The 26376-nt window shown below is 41.5% G+C and overlaps 1 protein-coding gene and 1 long non-coding RNA gene across 8 annotated transcripts; both read right to left on the reverse strand.

The window, feature by feature from the left end:
* Nucleotides 1–737: 737 nt before the first annotated feature.
* tfeb (transcription factor EB) lies at nucleotides 738–26376 on the reverse strand. Of its 7 annotated transcripts, none has more exons than XM_047583038.1 (12): nucleotides 26139–26376; nucleotides 16458–16530; nucleotides 12217–12321; nucleotides 11580–11765; nucleotides 9480–9578; nucleotides 9145–9333; nucleotides 8349–8438; nucleotides 4870–4987; nucleotides 4662–4718; nucleotides 4080–4155; nucleotides 3821–3977; nucleotides 738–3736 (listed from the first exon to the last, which is right to left on the reverse strand). In XM_047583038.1, the coding sequence occupies exons 3-12, from the start codon at nucleotides 12244–12246 to the stop codon at nucleotides 3164–3166; spliced, it is 1575 nt and encodes a 524-aa protein (XP_047438994.1). In that variant the 5' UTR covers nucleotides 12247–12321; nucleotides 16458–16530; nucleotides 26139–26376; the 3' UTR covers nucleotides 738–3163. The 7 variants fall into 7 exon arrangements, with proteins under 7 accessions (XP_047438994.1, XP_047438995.1, XP_047438997.1 ...); XM_047583039.1 differs by lacking the exon at nucleotides 26139–26376 and adding an exon at nucleotides 18102–18463; XM_047583041.1 differs by lacking the exon at nucleotides 16458–16530.
* On the reverse strand, nucleotides 5269–8332 carry LOC125006728. Its single transcript, XR_007112609.1, has 2 exons — nucleotides 7146–8332; nucleotides 5269–7036 (listed from the first exon to the last, which is right to left on the reverse strand). It is a non-coding gene; the product is annotated as an uncharacterized LOC125006728 (long non-coding RNA).

Here is a 26376-nt window from a genome sequence, read left to right on the forward strand (position 1 = left end):
TTCTTTTTCCTTTAGACACCAGGCAATTTATGCGTCACTAACAAATTAAGTATCTGCACTGCACGCTTCAAGTTTCCACCTCACTCTCACTTCAAGTTGTACTGTCTTTCATCAGTTCATTGGGTACACTAGAGAAAATGATTGCTTTCCAGTGTAACAGTCATGCACCGTTCATGACTGCTACACTGTTTACTTTATAAATAGTACTTTAAACAGTGTAAGAAATGTCAACTGTATAATTATTTCTGGAGGATGTAGTTTGTGGTGCTGTTAGACTGGATTTGATTAAAGTGTCTCTGCAATTTAGCCTAGACCTCTCACTAAAACAGAGTTGTCAAAATGACAGAAACATGTGTCGGTACAACACAATACAGTCCAATAACACTGTAATACCACAGCCCCCAAATGAAAATACAGGTGTACCTACTGAACTGGCAAGTGAATGCATATTGAACTATGATTAAATGATGGCAAATATTTGTGGTGTCAAATGATCCTGTGGTATCACACTTTGAGACATTTTTTTCATGAATTGATGAACCTCTGCACATTCATCATTCTGCAAGTGGAGCAACAATAGATATGTGTCCAAAATGGAAAAGATGTGAGTCCATAATGTGAAAAACTGTTTGTAACACACACACACACACACACACACACACACACACACACACACACACACACACACGCACATCAGTCGTGTCACTTTAAAGAAACAAAACAAAAGAGACAGAGAATGGATTCTGGTAAAACATTTTATATCTGCAGTGAATTCAGAACCACTTTTCCCTGTATGGTTTGCTTTGCCGAGCGCCCTCTAGTGGAAGAATAGAAGAGGCCTGACAAGCTCTTTGGAGTGTTGGCTGGATGATGGTACAACAACAGTCAAACTGACAGTGAAAAAGGGAAAAGGCACAACTCTGAACAATGACAAAAGCAGAGTCAGCGGGACATATCTGGGACAATCACAAATCCCTGGTTCAGAGTTTCTGTGAAGTCAGTCGTCTTCCAGTCTCCATAGAAACCAAAGTCAGGGAAGACACAGGCAGGTGGGGGAAAATGCTGACTTATGCCAGTCTGACCAGAACCACTGCTAAACCTTACATTCATCAAATGAGTAATTAGGTTTCAGTCAAATCACCTTTCATCTATGTCTGACTAGAAATTTGCATATAAAAATGGCATCATAAATGTACATAATCTCATCTCTCTAAAATCAGATGAGATCTGGATGTTCAGAAAAATGGTTCCTCCTCCAGCGAAACGTTGGTGGCTTAAATGCCTTTACAGTGTACTTCTGGAGAACAAGGCTCTGAGAACAAAGGGTCGTTTTGGAATAAAAATTGAAATAGAACTAAAACAACAAATACAAATAAAATACATTTAAGTGGCTTAGTGGCATAAAACATCTGAAATAAATCTTATTCCATAATTCTTCCATGTACAAAGTCAAAACAATAATATAGTTTCCAGTGCTTTGGGAGATAAAATAAACAACAAACTATATAATAAACACTTCTTCTTTTAATCAAAAAAAAAAAAAAAAACTTTATCAGTTCTGATCATAAGCTATATCAAATCAAAGCTAATCCCCAGGTCTACCAGAGCAGAGACACAGCTCATGTCCACCACAACTCGTTCCAAACAGAAAGAATTGCTTCCAGGTGACGGTGTGAGCAGCAGACCTGAGCTTTTCCACTGCAGCTGGCAGCTTCACTCGACTCACGAGGGAAGAGACCGAAGCTGTCAACCTGCTGATTTGAAAACAGCCTCAAGGCATCATCCACTATATATATGTGTATCTGTGTGTGTGAGCGCTATGACGAGTGTGCATGCGCGAACAGGTGAGCGTGTTTAATGCATGCCTGTTTGTAAGTGTGAACACATGCAAGTGATGCAATAATGTGGTGCTTTTATAGTGAAGACTATACAACTGCTGTTGTCAGCTAGAAAAAAAAACGCAAACCTTTTTTTTTCTTTCCTTCACCTGGACCTCCAGTACAAACCCTACAAAGTCGCTTACTAGAGAAAAACACATATAAATTTTCTCCTGGACTAACAGTGGTATAGTTGAAGCATGCTGTAAAGCATTTACAGGCATAATTGGACGTTATATTGAATCTAACTCAAGGAACCTATAAAAACATGCCTAAAGAGCAGTGGCTGCAAAAACCAAAAGGCACACAGGCCGGGGGTTATGGGCCCTGACACAGCTCAGGTTAACATCTGCTCCTATTTGAAACTGACCCCGTGTATGCTGCTACGGTACCTGAGTATTTTGACACCTCACAGAATTTGGATAACACGCTGGTTTTGAAGACCATCAAATGTTGTTTTTCTTCCTATGCGCTCTAAAAAGTTACAGTGCCTCTGAGTGGAGATCGTGACAGTGTCAAGTGTTAAAGGTGTAGAAGAGGAGTGACAGCAGTGAGTGGGTGTGCGCGTGTTTGTGAGGAGACAATTACTTCAGCTAGAAGTGGGGAAAATTATTTTCCGAAAATCCTCCTGTTATTCTATTTGTCCAGGGTTTTTATAACGTTTCCTTTCCTGTGGACACTTAACACCTCAGAACTGCGAAAGACTGTGGAATAACAAGAGCGAGGAACAGAATGATGTGACTGGACTGCATCCCCTCTGGATAAATTATGCATGCATAGCCATGAAGCTATTTCCATTTTCTACACTATCATTCATTCAATCATTTATGGTTACTAAAAGAGGTTGGTGTGAGGGGCAAATAACTCGTCCTCTATCGCGTGAGACAATGCGCTCGGTTGTCCTTGTATCTGATAACGTCAATCTAATTAACTGCTGGTTTTGTCGCTTGTTCAATTATGATTCAGGGCCACCTTTATAGGAACAGGGCCAAGAGAGCTGCATAGCTCCTGACCTGGCAGTGTTGGTTTACACCTTTCTCAGTATGTTAGGCAGAGTTTTGAGCTCCTCAGTTTAACTCACAAGTCGTTCCATTTGTGTATGTGTGTGCAAATGTTTGTACGTTACAGCATTGATCTGTGTGAGCGACGCATACCTTCTTCTGCTCATTAAGGCTAAGATAACTGAATGAGTGCCACTGTGTTAAAACTGTACCATGTGTTGATTCCTTTCAGTGAACGTGCTGTGTGTATTTTTACTTCAACCTCGTGTGTGAGTGTACACACGTCTACAGTATGTCTCCATCCTCTATGCTGAAGCTGGATCTGCGGCTGGAGTCAACAGAAGCTTCGGGGGACATTGCAGAGAGGAGCGGGTCTCCGGCCATAGGGGACAAAGGCTCGTCCATCATCAGGAAGCTCAAATCACCTCTCCTCCCCTGACCATCCAGTCCGCCCAGGTCACCCAGCCCCGACATGCCGTCGGAGAATCCGGTTATTCCATCGCACAAGTCCAGCGACTGGGCAAAGTCAAAGGGCTGGGAGCTGCCCACAGCTGGGTACTGGATGGGTGGCTGGGGCTGGAGGTGTTGTGGGAGTTGCGGCAGTTGCCTAAGTTGAGGCTGGGCCTGGCCCTGAGGGTGGAGGTGGGCCTGGGGGAGGAAGTGGTGCTGCTGAGCTTGTGGGTGAACCTGGTTATGGGGTAGGTGCTGTTGCTGGTGGTGGGCTTGTACCTGGGGGTGAGAAAGGTTATCCTCTGGGTTGGTCTCTTGTTTTATGTAAGAGCCCATCATGTCAGTTTGGTTCATGGCAGAGGGAGAGGTACTGGGCAGGCCATGCAGACGAGCCTGCATCTCCAGCTCCTGTGGAAGGTTGGAGGAGAGCAACATCATGAGTGTTATTTCTTTTGGTATGTTCTTGCACACGTGATTATGTAAATGTCTTACTTGGATGCGCAGCATTAGCTGCTTGTTAGCCATCTCCATCCGTTTAAAGCTGCTCTCCACTTCTCTGGTCCTCTGTACATCTTTCTGCATGCGTTTGATGTACTCTACAGACGCCCGCAGTATAGTTCCTTTGTTCCAGCGCACGTCACTATGCACACAGTAGAGTAGAAACAGGCATCGCTCATACATAAGTACATAGTAGTACTAAATGGTTTCATTTTATTAACATCAATGATACAGAGCAGTAAAATAAACTCACAGGTCATTGGTTTTGGGGATCATGGTGCCAAGCTCTTTGATACGGTCGTTAATGTTGAATCTCCTCCTCCTTTCAACTATTGCAGAGGAAAGAACAGGCAAATGCATGAGGACACAGAGGACATCACACAATGATGTTAGCAATGTGAAGAGCAACCAAAGGTGAGGAAAAGGGAAGAAAAAAAGAACTTGTGTACGAAAAAACAAGCAGAAAAAGTGACCAAGCAAAGTTGAAAGTCTAGCATCATGGTGGATATAGTGGAAGCACACATCAGCGCTTATTGGAAACATACAAAAAAGGGCAAAAAGGGACAAACATTTTGGCACACACTCACACAGCCACACACTCACACTGTCACAGGCAATTACACGTAAGTGCCAGGACAGCAGAAATGACCAGGTTAACCATCCACCCACTAGTTGCACCATGTCAGCTAAATCAGCACAAGGTTGTATAAAACAGTTTTTGCAAGCAACACAGTATGGTGAGTGCTTGTGTGTGCGTGCGAGTGCAGGAAAATGTTTCTGAAGGCGTGGAGTGAAAACGTGTTTGGTGAGAGAGCATGTCGGCACAAGGACTCACTGAGGTTGTGGTTGTCTTTCTTCTGTCTCTCCTTCGCCAGCGCACGGGCTTCTGCGTCTTTGCCAAAACAAAAAGTGATTAACTAACGGCTGTAAAAGCACCATGGACACAACGGACATACAGTCACAAACAAAGTCTAAATAACTTGGTAGATAAGCAGTTACTTAGCTATGAAAAATGTACTCTTCATGTAAAATACTTTTCGCACCTGACAGTTCTCGCTTGATGGTCAGGTTGGCGGGACAGGAGTTACTGGTCATAGCAATGGCTGGCCCCTTCATCCCAGGACCTGTATACACGTCCAGGTGACTGCTTGATAGTGGGAGCTGAGGAGGCAGCACACAGGTACACAAAACAAATGCGCACGTTTAGAAAAGCAACAATATACACAACAAAATCAAAGAACCTTACTCTACTAAATCATGTCAGCTGATGACAACTGTGACTGTAACGCGAAATAACATAAAGAGTAGCCGAGACTAGCATTTATGTGTTCCGTTCTGCAATTGTTTAATCTGAGAACACAGGAGAATATTTGAAATATTTATTCTTGTAATGTAATAACAAAAGGAGATGCATGAACTCCCAAAGTAAAGACAAGTCAAACTCAGGTCAGGCTGGTGCAGGTCATTTATATACAACACATTTACACAAACATTTACGACTTCATACACTTTGGTAAGTGTCTTTTATACAGCCAGTTTCAGTGTTTAGTGTGCTGTAAAGAGCAGATAGTAGGAGATAATGCAAAACATCACACCTGAGAACAGCTTGCCAGGTCCACAGCAATGATTGACTATCACGCTATCTATCTTATCTCTCTTTATGGCTCTTCTCCTTTGTCTCATCCGGCTACTGAACTTAAACTTGTCTAGTGGTCTCCACAAATTCTTGTACTTTAGACGTTGCGAAACAACTGTGATTTAGTTTTGCACGGACTTCTGAAATGATGTGATCTCCTTTTAATTGTATTGCTTAATGAGCACGATGGAATTTTTATGCCTTGTAAGCATCCGTGCCACACTCCCGGAAGCAAGGGCAAATATGACACTGCTAATGAGGCCTGAAAGATAACGAACTCAAAGGAGAAGCTGTCTTAATCTTTTGGCTACTGTGTGAGCTGTGAGATCAAACACATACACACACAACAATATACACATAGACCTATGCAGCTTCATTTTCTGCATATAACCTGTATACTCCCAAAAGATCTAAAGAATGCATGAAGCATAGATGGCTGGGAGCAAGAAGGAAATTACTTTGTAATGGTTTAAAACTCTTCTTCCAATACTGATACACTTTGTTGCAGGTGTAGCTGCACCTTAAGCTGCATAAGTGTTGAAATTATGTCTTAACATTAATAGTTGACATTAATCAATAAACAATAGCAGTTCAGACAATCTCCTTATCTCCTCCAAATATTATTTGTAAGAAAATCAGAAGTAAATCTGAAATGAATCTTGGCAAGTGTCAAACCCCAAATAAAAATGAATAAAATGTCTCAATCTGAAGATTTTTGCAGAAACTGGCCACTGTCCTCCATGCTTCCACATGGACAACAGTCTGACTGTGAAACTCACCTCCATACTGGACTCCAGCAAGAGTCCATTTAATTCAATTTAACAATCAAGCATGTCTGGGATTCTTCCACACATGTACACACACACACACACACACACACACACACACACACACACACACACACACACACACACACACTCACACACACACAAACACTTAAGAGTCAAACTGTTCACTTGTGCCTGGTATTCGGTGGTGTTCCCGGCTTTTACTAAACTTTGAGATTCCAAGAATTCCTTGGAGTTTGCTGCTTTAATCCCCATCAGGATTAGCAGGTGAGTTTCACTCGCTGTTCTGACAGCCGGGAATAAAGCTGGAATTTTTGCAGCACAATTAACACACTGATCTGTGCTTTGAGTTTCTCTCTCAGTTTATCGAGCAAGTTTCTCCCAAACTGACCAGGCTAAGGTAATTTAATCAATCTCACACAAGCATATGTGTGTGTGGGAACGTGTAAGAGTGATTAAACCAATCAACCACACAGAGCAGTATCAGGTAGAGCTACAGCAGGCTTTATCTGGGTTCTCTTCCCTAAAAACAACACAAGCGTTACAACTATTCCTTCTCCAGTTACATGGTGAACCCCAACATGATGACAAGTATGAGCTTAAATGGGCCATAACCTGAGTGCTTGTCTTGCAGAAATAGCCATAACATGCAAACACACACACACACACAAACAGAAAAAAGCAGAAAATGAAAACACCCCCACCCTATCGCTCTGTGTCTCGTCTGATAATCAGGGACTTGAGGCTGGGAGTTAGAGCTGCTGCTGCTGCTGCTGCTGCATCTGTCTAAACCGTGGCTCAAATCACTAGTATGCAGTGTAAGAAAAAATAACTGCTCCAACTCTAAAACAAAACTCATTAAGGTTTTAGAACCGAGAGCACTTCATTGTCTTACCAGTTGAATCTGTTCTCCTTCAATCACTTCCACAATGGCATATGTCTTACTCATCTCCTTCATCCTCTACTCCTTCCCATACAAGGGTGGGCCGCTCTCTTCTTCTCTCTCGGGCACAAGCAGCACATGCAGCTCTCTCTGGCAATGCCGCCCCTGTCCTGAGAGAATGACCCCGGCAGCACCGCTCCTGTCTTTCTTCTACCTCTGCTCTCCACCAAACAAGAGTGAACTTTCCCCTAACTGGACTTTCAGCCTGTTTTCCCCTTGCACAAATTGCCCTCATCCCCCTTTCCCTCCTCCCTTCTTTTCCTCCCCCTCTCCTTCTCCACCTCCCTCTCTAAATGTCTTGTAAACAAGTTGAACTCTAACTGCTGGTAGTTTAATTGTTAATTTTCTAAGTTTGTTCCCTCAAATACAAAGCGCTGTACAGTCCTCACCATGTCTTTCCTAAAGTTCCTAACTACTTCCAGCACGGTTTAGGCATGGAATGTTTAAGGGTTTAAGCCAATTATACGCTGCTTTGTGTGTGTACCAGAGAGTTTGTGTTTGTGTTTGTGTTTGTGTTTACAAACTACACAGACACATAATCTCCGGCTTACTGTGGGCACGTGCAGGACCAGGAAAAAGAATTTGGAGTAAAATTATGACTTTGTTATGCAGTGATTAGTGACGAGGGAAACTAGTGAAAAGTCAAAGTCTGAGTACTGATGACTTGGCATATCAAACCTGAAGACTCCTTTAGGTTAGACTGGGCCCAAATTAAAATATGAAGTGGACGAAGCTTTCAGAGACTTACAGAGATGTTTTTTTGAGAGGAAGGTGATGCATTCACAGCCATTTTTTTGACTTTCAGAATTTCAATGTTTTAGGAATCCTGAATGTTGGTTTTGATTTTAGAGTAAGAATTACCACGCCAACAGCAAAATCACAGGAAAATGATTAAAAATAAATAAATAAACAGATCACAGGTGAGGTGATAAATTTGTCACAAAAAAAAAATAGTCATGGCCAGTTAAGTTCAACCCTCAGCTCAATGAGAGGACAGTCCTCTATAAAAGTTCTGGTAACATTTTAACCCAAAACATGTAAGTGAAATAGAAGTTAACTGGATGCAAAGTACATTACTCACACTACTACATTATAGAAAAGACAAAGAAGGCAATGAATAATTTCTTAGCTTATTATTGGTTTGTTTCAACTTACTGTGTTTGGCATCTGGACAGGATCGATGTATGCATGAATATCATCATAACTGGACTGCATACTGATGATATTATCAATTACCTCTTCCATCTAAAAAAAAAAAAAAAACAAGAATAAAGCAAGTAACAAGTGTTACTGGTGTGACACATTAAAATAACTGCTTTATCTAATTTTAAAAGTGAGGAGGCACAACATTTGAATATATCATAGTGGGAACACTGTCACTCCTTGCAAATTTTCTCACTCTGGATTAAACACAAATACTTCTGTCTGTCAGAGGATAAATGCTTGGATTACTAACTCTCAGGAGGCACAGAGAGAGAAGAGAGGCCGTGAAGAAGAGAGTCGGTCAAAGTCTTCCAGGTTCAAAGGCTGTTACATTCGGCTGCTTCCCTATCACTTGTTAAGCTGTAATTACTGGTGCAAGGCCATTATACAGCATTTAAACTCTACTGATTGCCAGTCACAGTTATTGTCAGTTAGTCAACACATTCGTCCACGCATCTACTGTATGGACAAAACATTAACGCAGTGCATTTACAAACTCTGCTCCATCCTGCCAAAGGCCAATTAAATCATTATGATGCTTTGTCACTTCACTTTGTCACAGTGATAACGTCCCTTCAAGGGTAATATTCAACCCCCATAATTTTATATAGTTGTGCAATTAAGTCATATTGCAGAGATATTTGTTCAATGTAGTTCTTGTAAATCGTGCTATATAACTGGAGAAGGAATTAATGTTTATGGGTTTATGTTTGTGCCCCCGTCTGCCCACGCTTGCAGGCATCTCTACCTCATTCTCATGGCTGGAGCCAATGTTGAGCATGGCCATGGGGCTGTTGGGGGCACTGTTGCCAGACATGAGCTGTTCGGGGCGCATGTGTGGGGAGTGAAGAGGTGGGGGCGCAGATGATGAACCCCCTGTAGGAACCATGTTCGCGGGAGGAGAAGGAGGAATCAGGCCTGCTACCGCTTGGACCGTCTAGGGACACACAGAGTAAGAGGGTGGTGATCGTGTAGCAGTGTGACATGCTATAGATGAATGTGAGTCAATAGCATGCGGACAGATGAAAACAGCCATTTACACTTGGAGTTGGTCTAATGAGAAAATGAAAGACATGAACCGACCTGTTTGGTGGCATAGGTGGTTGACAGGTATTCTTTCACTTGTTGCCTGCGAGACTGACGGATGTGGTAGTCTGTGGGATTTTCAAGGTGTGTCTCTACCTGTATTACAAATAGACAAATAGTACAAGGGTGTTAATAGATTATTCATATTGTATGAATTATGCATGTGAAATCAACTTCAAGGCGCTTTTAGTAAATAAGTAGGATGCATTTGCATTATTATAATCAGAGTAACGTTTATCTCAATTTCCATCATTTAACACAGTTTGTTTTTTGAATGAAATCCCATATGTTTAATGTGTTGTATAAGCTTATTAGCTACATTTACTGCTACCACTTAAACAGAGAACACATTAAGTATGTGCTTCAGACTCCTTCATCTTAGTTATGGCACAGGGACATAGTAGCATTAAGCAGTAATGCCTACAGGAGTAAAGCCTCACCAAATCCTCTCGTGTGGCTACACAGAGCAGTGGGCTGGCCTCATTCCTTCACATCAAAGACTAAAGCTCAGCAGATAGCAGGCATCAGCCCCATTACTACAGAAAAAGAAAGATTCAACCCCCAGACGCTACAACCCTCAGTTCTACAACTGTCACGGTTATATTAAATGAACCAAAAACATTTTTGTAAATAAATTTTTCTTTGTAATATTTTCTGTACATGTATGTCTTTTACTTCGGATAAATGCATGCACTTAAAATATGAGTTACATGAGCCAGGAGAACACCTTTTCAGGGATAACTGTTCAAAATATCTGACCCGGATCCAAAGGAGCACGCAGCAGGAGGTATGACAGGCCTGGTGGGTAACACTAACCCTAACCCTAACCCTGACAAGACAGACAGATCCTCTTATCTACAGCAGGACAGACAATGACGACTCCATACACTAAGACCATTTCACTCACCCAACACATATATGCACGCACACAGTGTAAACTGTCAATACAGCAAAATGCTCCATACAATAAACTGTGCATACACATTGTACAGATTTACAATTGAAAACATCACAAAGTAACACGGAGTGTTGCATAAACCCACAAACACACCATCAGAGATAAGGACGCGAACAGGCATCTTTGGAATCGGGCAAAATGTCACTTCAGCTTTATCTGTCCCTGCCTGACTCAGACAATCTACATCTCTCCTGTCTGCCCTATCACAAGACATGTCAAACTTCTCTTATCTCCCACTTCTTGTCTCTCTACCAGCTTGCTGCTCCACTGCATTTTTTTTCTGCCTTTTTCAAACCTGTCCCTAAATTTTCCTTGTGTGGCAGCACAGTTGTGTTGAGGCTACAATGCCTAGAGAAGTCCTGACTGCCTCTACTGCACCTTCCTGTCCAGTTGGCTTACAGCAACATGTGACTGGATTAATGGTTGCAACCATTTATCCCCATTGGTAGGGTGTGTTTGATGTTTTGTCTTTGTGGTGTGTTTGCATTTATAATACAAGTGGGTCAAAGACATTTTACTTACTATTTGTTTGTCTAGAAAAGGTAAAAGTGGACAGATAAACCCACGGATATACTGAAGGTCCTAATCAGTCCTATCTGCCTAAAAACTGCACATATAGACGAGTCTCAGTAAGCACAGCTTCCATTCACACACCAACCTTGGGGTGCCTTTTTTTATTAAATTATATTGTTATATATCAGTAGTTACTCAGATACTAGAAGAGTATTCAACAATGCAATATAAACACTAACTAATCTTTGAAGAGAAGCCTGATTAACTGTTAATGAGTGCATTAGTGGTATGATGTAGGAGGTGTGACGAGATGTGGAAGTGTGCAGTGCTTTGAGACTTATTTTAAAATATATTTACAAAGTAAAACTGCTGATGCTAATGTCTTGTAACACATCCACATATTGTATCAACACAAAACTGTATTATGGTTTTGACGTAATTATTAAAAATCATGTACTGCTTTTTTCTTACAACGTAAATTGAACATCCTCACAATAGCAAGCAACAACACCATCATGGTATTTTCACAACTCCCTCCTTTAGGTTTCTTGAGCAGCAGTCAGTTGAGAAATTAAAAAAAAACATACTGATCAATAATGAAAATCATTGGCTGTGGCTCCACTGACCTTAAGAACCTCCACGGGGACCTGCATGCTCTGGTAATGCTGTGGTGTACTAATGGCTGGGCTGGGTGCAGGTGGCCCAGCCATGCGATGCTGCATGTATTGCAATGATGCATTGTGCTGCTGCTGCAGTTGCTGCTGTTGCTGCCGCTCACGCTGCTCCTCCTGTTGCAACTGGTCTCGCATCAGCTGGACACACACACAAACATACAGTATACTGAAGGCATGCTCATTAAAGAAATAACTGGATGTGTGATGCTACTTTTGGCTTTTCTCTGGCCTTCTGCTTGTTAGCTGAGAGTAACAGGTGACAAGCAAATCTATTAAATCCCTCTGTAAGAAAGCTATGCAACACACTGAATATATGCACATGCCAAATAGCAAGGCCAGTTGCTGAATATACATGCCCTTAAAATAAATGACACACCCAAATTCAACTCATCTCAACTGTATTTATATAGCACTTTAAACAACGGCTACAGCCGAGACAACGTGCTGCATGTGGGTAAAATAAGAGCATATTCAACTGGCTTAAATTTTAGATTGTATTACACCACAAACATAGTCCACACCCACAGACAGACAGACAGTGGAAGTCTTGCATGTGCAATGAATGCTGGATGGTGTGTTTGTGTTGTACCTGCATCCGCATGCCAATGCGCGTGGCCATTGCTGGGGGTCGAGGGGGCAGGGGAGGGCGACCCGCCGTTAATGCACCACAGTCCAGCCCGAGAGGTAGAGGAAACTGTGGAGGAGATAATAGGAGAGGAAGAAGTGAGTCTGGGAAAAGGAAGGGCAAACAAGCGGTGAAAAAGTAATCTCCACTGTCAGGCATCAGTAGTTACTTGGATACTAGAAGAGTACTCAACAATGCAATATAAACACTAACTAATCTTCAAAGAGATTCAAAGGATTTAATTATTGTTAATGAGTGCATTAGTGGTACGATGGGGGATGTGAGAGGAAATGTGTAAGTGTGCAATGCTTTAATACTTATTTTAAAATATGTTTACAGAGCTGTAAACTGCGGTTAGGCGCGCCTAATGTTACAGCTGGGGTGGCCTCGTGTGCGTTTGTTTAACAGTAATAGTTTGAGTAAGATAATCAGCACAAAAAGAGTCTATGTTAGTTACAATGCTACAGCATTAATGGACAAAGCACACTTATAAACACAAGCCTGCAACACATACCAACTACTGAAACAAATTAAAGGATGTCCAACTGAAGTTTACCTAACTTAGTATGTCGATTAGTTATGACAACCACTGCCCCCAGATGCTGCAGGAACAACCACAGGTATCTTACAGCCTTCTTACAGAATTCCCTTCTACATGTCTGACTGTTGGGTGCCTCTATGACATATCAAGCTGCATCAGTGCACAAAACGTTTTTTAAATCAACAAAAAACCAAACTGCCTGCCTCTCTGTTATGTAACTGGGTAATAAGAGTTGGATGTAACAATCTATCTGTAAGAACCATATATCACATAACTGTTTTACTACTAGTTACTAAGTAATCATCTGTTCTCTCCCTGTGTCACTCTGACTTTACCTATTTGACTGTCATTTCTACCATTATGGTCAACGCAGGGCAGTAATAATATGATGCCCCTAATTTGTGGTAAATTGAGGATAACTTCCTCTATAATGTTGCAGTCATGTGGTAGTCATGTGGCCTTGTTGTTTTGGGTGGTCATGTGAAAGATGAGGGGAACACCCACCACCCCTTTACAACATCTGCTCTTCTGCACTCACACATGCAACAACAAACATGCAGTGGGGAGTCCCTGAGCCGATAGTTCCCCTTCTGCAATGACTTGTGTTCATCCCCTGAATGACTAGGCTGGTTTGAGCTGAAGGTGTGATGAAAGCAGGGCCAGGTTTCTGCTCTATCCAAATGTGTGTGTGTGTGTTATTATACTGATGTGTGGTGGGACGGCATCAGTCTAAATCTGATTCCTCCACTCTCTCATCAGAAACACTGTCTGTATATGGTCATAAAGAGAGAAAGACACAGAGAGAAAGACAGAGAGAAAGAGAAAAGCTCATTGTGTATGAGGTACAATAAGAAGGGCAGCTCCTATTGAGAAGGACTGAAGCCGCCTGTTGTCCAAAGTGTACATTTCAGCACCCGAGGGGGCACACACTGCCCGCTTTGTGCCCATTAGCTGGCCCACATGAAAAACACACACCCATGCAGAGATACACATTGACACACATACACATTCCATCTCAAACTTGTAGCAGACTCTGAGACGGGCTAACTTCACACATGCAGCGACAAACTGACTAAAATACTGCTCACACCTACTGATTCTCCTGTAACAACTTGTGTGGTAGTTGCTAGAGCTCCCCTGTAGTAGTAGTAGTAGTAGTAGTAGTAGTAGTAACTATCAAGGTGTTTACTTACATAGCCAAGGTGGAATGTAGCACTGTGTATTTATAGGGTCTGGCAAATAGGACATCTTTACATCATTACATCTTAAAACTAAACTGGCAAGGTGCCATAGGAGTGACAGCCAGAGAAGGGCATGTACTCTGTGATGAGAGGGTCTAAAGACAGATATACTGACCGAAAAGAAATTTATTTTGTCTACAAACAAAGATGAAAACTGTCTCTCACATTCTTTGAAATACAGCCGACACTTGACCGGCTCATGCAATAAATTCCTCTTTGTTTATATTCTCAGTTCAAATCCAAGAATACATTATTGGTCACTGGAACTGGAACTACACAGTAACAAATAGAGTCTAGTTTCAAAACTACTCTGGCGTAGAGACACATAACCACTAGTCCTTAACATAGTATTAACACTGAGATGGGAGTATTTATTAAAGATCAGTATTTTTTTCTGTCTTTTTTGTAAAGAAACACAGATTTATAGCACTTACAACACCTCTAAGACACAGAATTGTTGTCTTATTAAAGAGAATCCAAATTCATCTGCTTTTAAAGTAAAACTTCCGACGGTGGCAGATGAAGAAGCTGCAGTGTTTACATTTCACTGGATAACTTTCTAACACACATAGCATATGTATCACACACAAGTATGAGTAAGCTGTGATACATGACATATATATATATATATGTGTGTGTATCTTGAAACACATCTACACATACACACGGACAAGATATCACTTCCTGATATCATATGGTGACACACTGCTACCAGGCAGCATGATCTCCCACTCGGGCCTTCCCATTGCCTGACATCCACTGGGGACATTTGTGACGCAGTACAACACACAGCAGTCATTGTGTGTCCGACACTGTAATGTCACAGCCCCTTCACTTCAAACGCTGACAGCCAGTAGGAGGACACAGAGCGGAGGAAGCCCAGGTCAGAGGCCAACTCTGGATTGTGCCACATATTAGTCACAAACACACATGCCAACACTAAGCACATAATGCACAAAGTAACACATGTGATATATTAAAACGGTTGTGTGATGACAGCCTCCCTTTCGTGCAAAGTGCAACACATTCATCAATACACACAGAAAAGTACACACACATGTGGCGGGTAGTGTGAGGCCAAGGCACCTGTGCTCAGAGACACAGTGTTAATTTATGGGGCGTGTATTTTTAGAAGAGGCCTTTTTGGCATCCAGCAGTGGCCGAGTATATGTGGGATGTGTGCAAGCATACACTCAGGTGCCCTCTAACAAAAGTGGATGCACGTATTCACAAGCATGTGGCCAAAGCTGCATAACGGCAACAATGAAAGGGAATTTACAGGCACATTTTAAAGTGTGGAACCTTTATGAATGAGTGCAGACCAGGGAGTGGAAGGGGGTGGGGGTGGGGGTGGGGGTGGGGGCGGGGGCTTTCAAGGTCACACAAATGTCTGAACATGGCTTGACAACACGAAGGGAGTTTAATCTGGCCAGCGTAATGCGAGCTTTTCAACTTCCGTCATGGCAGGGTAAAGACGTGGAAGTTCAGTTATGTTTTGATAAAACTAAAAGTCATGCTGTAGCCTTTGTATGACTTCTGAAAATGATGTTTTGACTTTGGCAACACATTCAAATGAACTGCCAATTTGACATTTCACAAGCCTTTCCATCCCTGCTCAAGAACACGTCAACACACATAAACACACGCCCCTTACTGCATTAAGCTACAGTATCTGTCTGCCTGCTCTAATGACTAAAATAAACCGCTGCTCTCTGTTCTCCTTTTCAGGAACACCCTGTTCCACTGAGCCGTGGTGCGTTGTTTTTTTTTTGTTTTTTTTTTAAATGTGCGTGTGAGTGTTTTCACATACATCTGTGTATATGTTTGTGGGGAGGCGGGAGTGAGATACAGAAGGGGTAAAATGTGTTACTGTTGTTACAGTGTTCGACACCTGTAGAGCAGACTCTTTCAAAACATGTAACCAGACCTACAGTATCAATATAAACTAAACCCCACGCGCTGAGTAAGGATCAGACAACTAGTGACACAAAGCTGGATTTGGAAGTATGGGATCCTTACCCCTGTTCTCGGGTTTGGTCTTTCACACACACACACATGCACCTGTGTCACTTGGCAACAGAACACACCAGATTCTTCTGAATGAACATGCATGCAGACAGACAGTCAGATCATTCTGTTGGGCCAATTGCTGCTTTAGATATAAAAAACTTCCCATTACCAGCCCACATTTACACAAAGTACAACAAAAAACATGTATTATGTTACAGCACACAACATTTGTGCATGCATTCCAGAGAAGATGAGTGATCCTAGTAAAAATCATGCTTTTTTCATTTCTAAGTCATTCAAGTAGTGAGTGATTGTTGTGTTGAGGGTAGCTCCACGATCGCTGAATGGCACACTCACGCACAAAAATGCACACAGACGGGAGTACATAAATACACAGACACGTGTGCAGTTACCTGTTCAAGAGGAAGAAAGAGTTCACAAAGAGGTTAAATGCTCTGCTTGTACTGCTGACTACATGTCTGGATGCTGGAGGGAGGTGATGGCCAGGGGAAGTCATGGGACAGAGACGGAGAGATGAAGGAAGCCATGACAGTGTGAAAGAAGAAAGAAACAAAACAAACAGAATAAAGAACAAATGTTAGAGATCATCAGAGAATGAAAACAAATGACAGATGAAACAAATAGAAAAAAATTAAAAGTGAGACTTTGTTAGTTGAAAAAAAGCAGCAGGGGAGGCAGTGAAGTATTCAAGAGGGGTAAGCTGCAGGTGTGCAACACACACTGAAGAAAACAGAAAAGAAGAATTTCCACGGCGGAAGCAAGTGAATCAACGGACCATGTTAGACCTGAGTATAAATACATGTGGCAAGAAGATATCAGTCATTCTGAAGAACTGACTGTTTTTCATTTAGTGAAAATGTTGCGGCTCTTTTGAAGCTAACAGAAAGACAATAACAATAAAAATAATAATAATATGAAAACTCCATACTGCACCACATTTTAACATTGTTAATGATGCACAATGACTGCTGTCAGCAGCCTTAAGATTGGTAACTTGAGGTATACTGATTGACACCGGAAGTGCCCACTGACAGGAATTACCACAGGAGTTTCTGCTAAGTAACCAACATTTGGAAGGTCATCTTAATGAATCACCATAACTCATCAACACTGTGTGTGAATCACTGTGCTTGTCACCTTCTAAACTGTCTATTTATAGTCAATCAACTAAGACCCTTTCCAGAACAATCTGTCAACTCTCTGCCACTTCCCTCAGCTCACCCTGCTCCACTGACCGTAAAGAAAACAGGGTGAAACTACCAAGAAAAGGACGATAAAAGATATGGACTCTAACACACCTTCAGAGATATTAATCAAAGTGCAACACAAAGAGACACAGGAAAGACAATAGACCAGCATCATCAATAATAACCACAGTGAATCACTTCCCCTTTCGTTCCATCAGTTTTCACAACTCCAAGTCTTGTAAGTGATGAAGCAACTTCCTCTGCAGGCAACCCGGGGGGAAAAAACTAAACCTGCTTGTCATACCACAGTTTCTAGAAGTGAGCAGTGCTTTAAAACAAAATTTCTGCTTGTAACGTTGTAACGTCACTTCTCATGACATGAACGCTAACAGTAAAAACTCTATGTTGTCTGTAACACACACATTTTCAGTCATCCATAATACGCATTTTGTCAGCCTCTGGTAACCTAGGTATGTTGCTATTGATTTTATCAACAGTATCACCATGAAACTTTACAGTTCCTCCTTTTTTTGTGCATTTTGCCACACGAATAAAGATTTGGAAACTCTAGTTCTCTTCACTGGCTGTTCACCAAACTGAAACACATTCAACACTTTGACAGTCTGCTTTCACTTAGTCACAAATAACTAGCAATATATTGCTCAACAACACAGCAATGCCCCTGGATCATATTTCTGTTTTTAAAAGGTCAGTATGTAACAAGGGGTTTAATGTGTTTCATACAAGTTTGAAAAGGACTGCTCACCACCTATTGAACAGCAAATAAGCACCGATACTGATACGTATAGTACAGCAGGAGTACAATATGTACAAAGTTAACATTCTTACCAGCAATCTGCAACTATCCCCAAGACAGCATAGTGTATCCAGGTGAAATCTGCTCCTGCACGTGTTAATACAGACAGTAGCTCACAGAGACAGTCAGTTGTGCTTGTATATGCTGGTTCACTGCTTGCATCGGCACTCCTCCCTCCCCGACTTACAGTAGGCAGTCACTATCAGTCAACTTCCTCCCCCCGTAACTACCAGCTCAGCTTCCTACTCGTCCTTCTCTTCCCACCGCTCTCCTCCTCTTCCCCTAAATTAGCCGTGAAGCTGTTATCAACAACAAGGAGAGCCCTGTGTCTGGTAATCTTTCCCTCTCTCTCTGTCTGTCTTTCTCTTTCTCTGTGATGTGGAACTCCTCCTTCAGTCCAGCCTCCTTTCTAAAGCAGTGCACAGATTTTGCATATAGTAACACCTACACATACGCGTTCAGAGAACACATGAGGAACCTGGAGGCAATTCCTTATTTTTGTGTCATATATGTGTTTTTCTGAACCTGAGAGAGTGAATCACCATATGTACACCATATGCATACCCAAACTCTGTAACTCCAATACAACCGTGTGTGTCTCTTGAATGTTTAGTTAACACACATGGTGATGTCTTATCATAATAAAAAAAAGGGCTCCTTCTAAAGCGTTTTAAGTTGTAAGACTTTTCATCATTTACACTCTGTGATGAAGCTACTGGACACTGAATGTCCCTCTGGATAAGTAAAGAATCTACTTATTCATCTAATAGGTGTAGGAGGTACATCCATGTCCCCGGGTTGTCAAACAGCCACAGAACACTGATTCATAGCAAATACCTAATAAATAACGCAAAGGTATTTAAATATCTGATGAGCTAAGACTTGAAGAAACTATGTCTTTAAGTTAAAAAAATAAATAAAACACACATTATCCTTCCGGCAACAGCAACAAGATATTGTTTACAAGAAGATTCCTTGTGGTGAGTTCTTGTATATTAGCTAAATTAATTCACTCCACAGTATTAACAACCAAATCACTGACTGGTCCTTATTAGCGTTTATTATCTACAACATTTTCAATGACTAGTTTTTACCAAATGACAGGCAGCATATCCGTTTGCATTTGGCATACAAACGTCCACCTAAATTTACTGTAAATAAGTGCAGAGGCAGAGCCGCACTGATGGATTTTCTATGTGTGATGCATTTTGGGGGCAAGAGAATTGCAATTAATAACCCGTCTCTCTCTCTCTGCCATCACTATATCTAACCCTGACCTTTGTACCTCTTCATCTACACACTTCCCTGAATCTGTGAAAGAAGAAATGTAAACACACAAACCACTAAACAAGTTGTCCCAATCACAACAGAGCAGAACACTGCACAGCATCGTTCAGCACGACCCAGCTGACAAGAATCCCTTGTTTGTACACAAAGCATGCACCAGTGGTGGGCCAGCTCCCGTTCTCATAGTGCCCACAGTGTATTTACTGGGCTATTTTGGTCCAGGGGCAGGACCCCTGAAAGACCTATGCTCATTGGGTGGTGGAAGCTGCGCTCCTGTCCAGTCTGGCCAATCGTAACTCATTCAAGTAGGAGTGGAAATCACTGCCCAAGACAGCCTTGTACTCTCTGACAATGGCCTATCGGGCCTGAACACACACAGACTTTGGCTCACACACACGAATGCAGCAACCAAAACACTTACCAAGACTTACAAGGTGTTTCAAATAAATATATATGCTATTATTGTAGATATACTAATAACCTGTGCGGATACATCGGAGTAAAATCTGACTCCGCTAGGCATCACATATAGACAGTATGCTCTGTCTGTGAGAAGTGGCATTATGGGTAATAATAAAATATTCAACCCATGTTTTGTTAAGGCTTTACATAAAATACATATTTAACAGACCCGATGCACATCATTATCCTGTTTATCAGCGTGACATGTTTGGTATGTTTGGTGTCTTTGGTAATCAAGTAACTAGTTTAAACAATCCTTGGCAACAGAACAACAGCTGATATTTTAGAAATCAATCCAAAGGGTGTAGCAATATTGACTCTGCTCTGACCTATTTTCTTTTTGACTTATTTATGCTTTTGAGAAAAACAAAGCAAAATCGAAGCACTTCCTCATATTATATGGGTTACAGCATATGACCTGAGTTGACCTAAATTTGCGTGCCAGTATCAAGCTTGCTTTCGTGCTTTAAAGATTCAAATCACATGCTACAGCCACTGATGTCATTGTTCAAACATGTATATTCTACCTCTACGAAATTGAAGATATTTTTGTCTGTGTCCATTTTCATGTCCGTGGACAGAAATATACATTGCAGTTTGGAGCTAGTTATGTCAGAATGTTCCAGTCAAAATGCAATAAGGCGCCAGCACCCTATTTCTATCTGAAGCATATAAATGATCTATTTATACTCAGTAAACAACATTGGATTCAATGTCAATGTTTATGTAATACAGAGAGAGAGACAGAGAGAGAGTAGTAGTAGAAGTAGTAGAAGTAGTAGTGCAGTAAGCAACCAAACAACCAGCTACACAGCATTTTTTTGCATGGGCGAGAGCCACCATGTTTAGGCAGATGGAATGGAAGGCATCTGGAAGATGAGTTAAAAGATAAGGTACACGCAATTATTTTCACTTTGTTCTGTCACACACCAAAACCTGATCCATTACATAACTTTCCACACCCTCTCACTCTCTTTCCCCTACTTTTACCTTTACTGAGACAATGTGCAGATTTCGGACTTTGGGAGAAGGAGAGAAAAGGAGTGAGTTCAAAGGTAAGAAAGGTCTGAAAACACAACAGGGTCAATGCGGGGTCACAATTCCTTTGTGTGTGCACGCGTGCTCATCAAATGAGCATGTATTTCTTGACCTCTGACCACATAAGGGGACCATTTTTGATTAAACAGTGCAGACAAAGGAATACTGTGTCTCTCAGACAGCTGTATACAGTGTACCACTGTATCGCTGTATATCAGGTGATTCTGCCATAGACATCATAACAAAGAAGAGGAAGAGATTACCAGATACAAAAGAAATGTAAAAAAACCTGAGCAGAGTACAGAGCAGCTACTAATAAAACTGTGATTTTCATTGCTTGCACTCCCAGCAGGTAAGAGACGTTTTAAAGTCAGAAAAACATTGGCTACGTCTTAAAGTCGGAGCGTCCGTCGTTCAGGTCTTCATCATTTCCATTATAAGGATTTCACAGGGAGACCCTCAAAAACTTCCTGTTCTTTCCTGTTCTCGTTTAGTCATCTTACAACTGAAACGGTGAAACTGAAACAGCTATGTAGAGTAATACTACACGAAAAAGAAAGGGCAATGACAGAAAATTGGATTCTTTAACAAAGTTTTGAACGTTTTTTTTTTTTTTTTTTTAATGTCGATTGTGAATTGAAAGGGATCGGGTGGGTGAAGTAAAAGCACAAAAGTCAGACAGATGGGTTTAGGGATTGGATTCAGTGCCAATAGTGGAGGCAGACTAAATGATTAAGGGGGCTACAGCTCTAGCAACTCCAAGCAGCTTCAGACATATCACATTTTATGTGATATACTGTATACACCGATACAGAAGATATGTTTTGATGGAAAACTGAGACATTCGTAAGGTCTGATCTATTATGTATCTTGGTATCACAGAGGAAACAAAATCCTTGATTTTTTCTTTGATCCTCAATTGAAATCTGATTCTGAACTGAAAGAACTAAGCAGGCTACAAGCTAAGAGGGAGATTAATACCAACCATACACTGAAGACAATCATTAGGTTTGGACATACCTAAATAAATGTATACCATAATCCTAAATGAATAACTCTGGCACATTCATGTCATGACTCACTAGTGGCTCATTTGACATCTCCTCTTTTCCCCCAAAAAAAAACAGTTTGAGGAGCCCAAGTATGACACATAGTATTAAGGAGGCAGTCTTCAGAGATTATAGGTTTCTAATAATTAAGTCAGAGAGTTGCAATAACCTTTAACATCATTGCAGATAGCTAAAATAGTAAGATTCCTTTCACAAGTTAAGTAAAACATCTAACTTACATCTTTGGTGCTCAATTGAGCCTTGAATTCTGTTTTTATTTTCAGTTTCCTGAAAGAATCGAAACTGCATGTGAGACAACTTCATGAATTGTACTTGAGGAAAATGTGCCCAGAGGACTCAGATTTAATGTAATTTGTAAGAAACACAACCTGAACTTTTAATGCTGCAGAGCAGCAAAAACAAGGTAAGACAACATTAACAGTAACACATTAAAAAAGAGAAAGAGAGATGAAAAAATGTGGCAGTGAAAGAAGTAGTTTCAGAGAGCCACAGTCACTAGCTACAACTGATCCCTGCAGTTCATACTATCAGGCCAACTGTCCAAACAAACACAGCTGGGCAGCTGCACTGTGAGATTCACAGATGCAGCTGAGGCGCCATTCGTGCTGAGAAAAGAGAGACTGGGAGAACTGTCACTACTGTCAGTCAGTCAAAAGAGGATGTGAAATAGTGGAATGGAGATAAGATGAGGAAGTGGAGTCACACATTCAGCACATGAACTAATCTGTCCCACCCACTCACCTCTGATAGATCATGGGTCATGTTGTCACACAGCACATGCCAGGCGGTCATCTCTGTGATTTACGGGAAATCTCCAGACTTCAGGAGTCAATTTATATTTAAGTTTGTGTGGTCTTTTTGTTTGCCTCTTTTATTTTAAGGGAAATCCAGTACACCACCAAGACAGTTCCTCTTAGAGCCTTTTCCTGGTCCAGCCACAAAGCAGTGAGACAACAATCCAGGTCACAAGAGATCCGTCCATATGGCAAATGGATGAAGCTGTGTTGACACACGCCTTGTGCTCTTTCACACTAGAGTACATTCATTGAACCAGGCCAGTGTGTTTGTGAGTCTAAGTGTGTGCCTCTGTATGTACGGCTGTCTGTCTCTGTTTACCTGAAGAAAATTAATCCCATCACCAACACTTTCAAGCGGACATGAGGCCAATGAGGCAGAAAACATGACCCACACGGTTTTCCATACACACAACTCACAGGGTCCAATGGCTGTGTTGTGCACGTGTGTGTGGTTTACGTGTGCGAAACTAAAATGCAGACACACAACCACAAACACAAGTCAGAGAAAATAAATACTCAAATAAAAGTAGTTTTTATGATTATGCTCTTAATTAAAACGGTAAGAGCAGGTACCTCCCCGTGACACTTTCATGCTCAACTCAGCTTTGTTTGCATCCACATGAAATCTGAGCCAGTTGCAGCTGTGCTTTTTGAGAGAGAGAAAGTGCAAATCGGTCTTTCAGGCGTCAGTCCTGCTCTGCATACTGCTCAGTGACCTCTAACCTTGCTGACAGTGACCTCACAGCTCAGTGTGTTTACTGACACTGGCCCCTTCAAACTGCATAAACTCTATAACCCCACTGGTTTCTCTGTGTGCATCTGTCTCGTTCTCAGCTGCGAGTCTATACTGTGCACACACGCACATGTGTTTTGAAAGCAGGGCAGGAAATGGACTATACAGCCACACAGACAACTTTGTGCTTGGATATAGGCCGGAGTCAAATTCCTTGTATGTGAACACATACTTGGCCAATAAAGCTGATTCTGATTCTGATTTCCCCTTGCACTTTATTAGCATCATTAAATACTGTGACCCTCTGTTATGCAGCATCCTTCAGATATATCTCCACTAATTCCACTGATCTTCTATGAGCTCTTTGACAGGGTTTGAACTCAGAGGCATTCTTACAAACATTATGTAAACACACCAAAGGGCACATGATAAAATTATAAGTCAAAAATTCAATTAAACTGCTGACATGTGGTTGTGCTACATTAGCTACACTGTGTGCCAGTGCTGCTGCTGCACAGTAAATCTATCTTTTTGACTGGGTTACGCAACATAAATATTTTCATTCATGGATTCCTGGACTAATCAAACTCAGTCGTAGAGAAGTTTCAGATTTTGGTGTTAACATACAGATTAGTTCCTCAGACCTGCAGTGTGGACACTCAGCCCCATTCAAGAGTAGACTCATCTGTGTGTTTCAGTGACGCTGACTGATCCTCTAGTATCACATCTCTGTTTATAGTGAAACCCATATACATAAATTAATGTGTCACCAGGAAACATGAACTGTCAAGTGTGGTAAACTGACCTCAACGAACTGGTGTAACTTCAGTGTGAAACTCAATTTACTGGAAGCGATTCAAAGGAAAGGGTAATTAAAAGAAACATTTCATCTCCTTCTGTCTTCCCAGCATATTTACTGTTGACATTTCCATATATGTTATACATGATCTCCAATCTCTGCATTTCTCTACAACCCATGAATCAGAGTTTGCCTCATTAATGATCATACATGAATGAATTTACATGGACGCCTGAGCCCTAGCTGTCCGATTTCAGGTGACATGTTTTATTAGTTGTCAACAAAATGTTTCGTACCATGGCAGGATAAACACTTAATTGATGCTAATGCTAATGTCTAAAAAACCTGATGCACCAGATGTTTTTTTTCACAGAACCATATGGAAAGTCGTTAATGGAGACTGCTTGGAAAAGGGCGAGCTCTCGCGAAAAATACTTGGCAGGTGATCGGATGAACCATCTGCGTGACTTTCCCACTCTATGGGTAGGAAGCTCGCAAGCAGTGGGCTGTAGCCGGCTGTATAGTGAGGATGTTGGTGGACATATTTTTAAGTTCTTGTCAGGAAACTTTGTGCATGAAAGGAATTCTTAGGAATGACCATTGCCAGACCTAAAAAAAGGGCCCATAGCTGCCTAACAGGAAGTTGACTGCTCAGGGGCTCAGTCACAGTGATCTAAGGACATGTGTAGGTCAGCCTATTGACTACCTGTGAAGGTAATAAAGTTCGAACTTAACTGGAACAGGATTTGAAAAGAGTCTGCTCAGTCCTGCTTTATGACTGTCAGAAAGCTAGAAGTCTTCAAATGAGCATCGATCATGGTAGTTTAGCATGGGAATAGTGATCAAGACTGTACTATTGTGTGAACTACTATGAACATCAACCTTCAGTCAGTTTCAGTTCCGTAAACCAAGATAAAATATCTATTTCATTGTAGAATTACACCTGAATCCCACATACACGTTGTATTTCGATGCTGGAATCACATATAGTATTGCATTACTGGGTGACAATAAGCAACAAATTGTCTTTTGCAATCAACAAGAGCACACACACTAATAATATGCGTCAAGATAAGGCCGAGTGCGCAGTGAGGGGACAAAGAGGACATGAATGATCAGTGGCGCCTTCATTATTTTGGTGTTGGCACCACGCAGGGGTTTCAAGCAAAGAAGCAACAGCGTATTACAGTCTGCTGTATAGTTTACAGTCACAGCTTATACATAGCAGCATACCCCAAGGCTGAGGTGTTGTTACTGATACTGGCCTGGCTGCAGCTTATAAATGGCAAGGCGGTGGGGGGTGGGGGGGGGCTGCTCTCAGCAGACTTGTCGATGACAGTAAAAAGGGGAAGCGGTGCGTTATGATCTATCCAGTGTGCTGGGGTTTTTGTCAGTAGCAAAGTTGCTGCTCTTGACACAGCGTGTCTCCATAATAAAGTACAATTCATTGTAGAAGTGTTTAGAGAAAATGTGGATATCTATTATATAGCCTTTCTATTCTACTCAGACTTATAATAAACTTATTATGAGCAACAGATAAAATCTTAACAGATGTCCTCGATGGTGCACTGATTTCAGATACGTGCAGTATTTTATTATTACGGATAAACGTGGCTGTAAACATGCACACAGATGAAAACAGGGCAGACATGTTTCTACTTGCAGCAATTTAGCAAATATACCAACTCAAGATTATGCTTGTCATTTTCTGCTTTTAATTAATTTATTTTAGAACTAATACATTGCAAAATCTTGCATGAAAATAAGAAATTTGTTAATGTATATACGACTATACACTTGAAAAATCCGTCGGTGGTGCCTGCAGGGGTAGTGGAGTTTTAGCAGAGGCTACGTTTCAGTGGCAGTGGCGAAATGTAACTTACCCGCTCTGAAGGTCAGACAGAACGAAGTAATGAGTCAGGTTGAGGGAAAGTGCGTGTTCACTTCTATTTGATACCAAACCCGTTAGCAGCAACTAACAGGAGAAACGCAGCGCTCAAAAAGAGCTTAAGAGTTACAGAGCTGTAAGTTTCTCCGTATTTCCTCACTGACACGGCGTGCACAAACGCTGCAACTTCGGTGAATAATTTGTTTTCGTTTTGACGGTCGAGATGTTGTCAC

The sequence above is a fragment of the Mugil cephalus genome, chromosome 4 (genome assembly GCF_022458985.1).
Source record: "Mugil cephalus isolate CIBA_MC_2020 chromosome 4, CIBA_Mcephalus_1.1, whole genome shotgun sequence".
Classification (NCBI taxonomy): domain Eukaryota; kingdom Metazoa; phylum Chordata; class Actinopteri; order Mugiliformes; family Mugilidae; genus Mugil; species Mugil cephalus.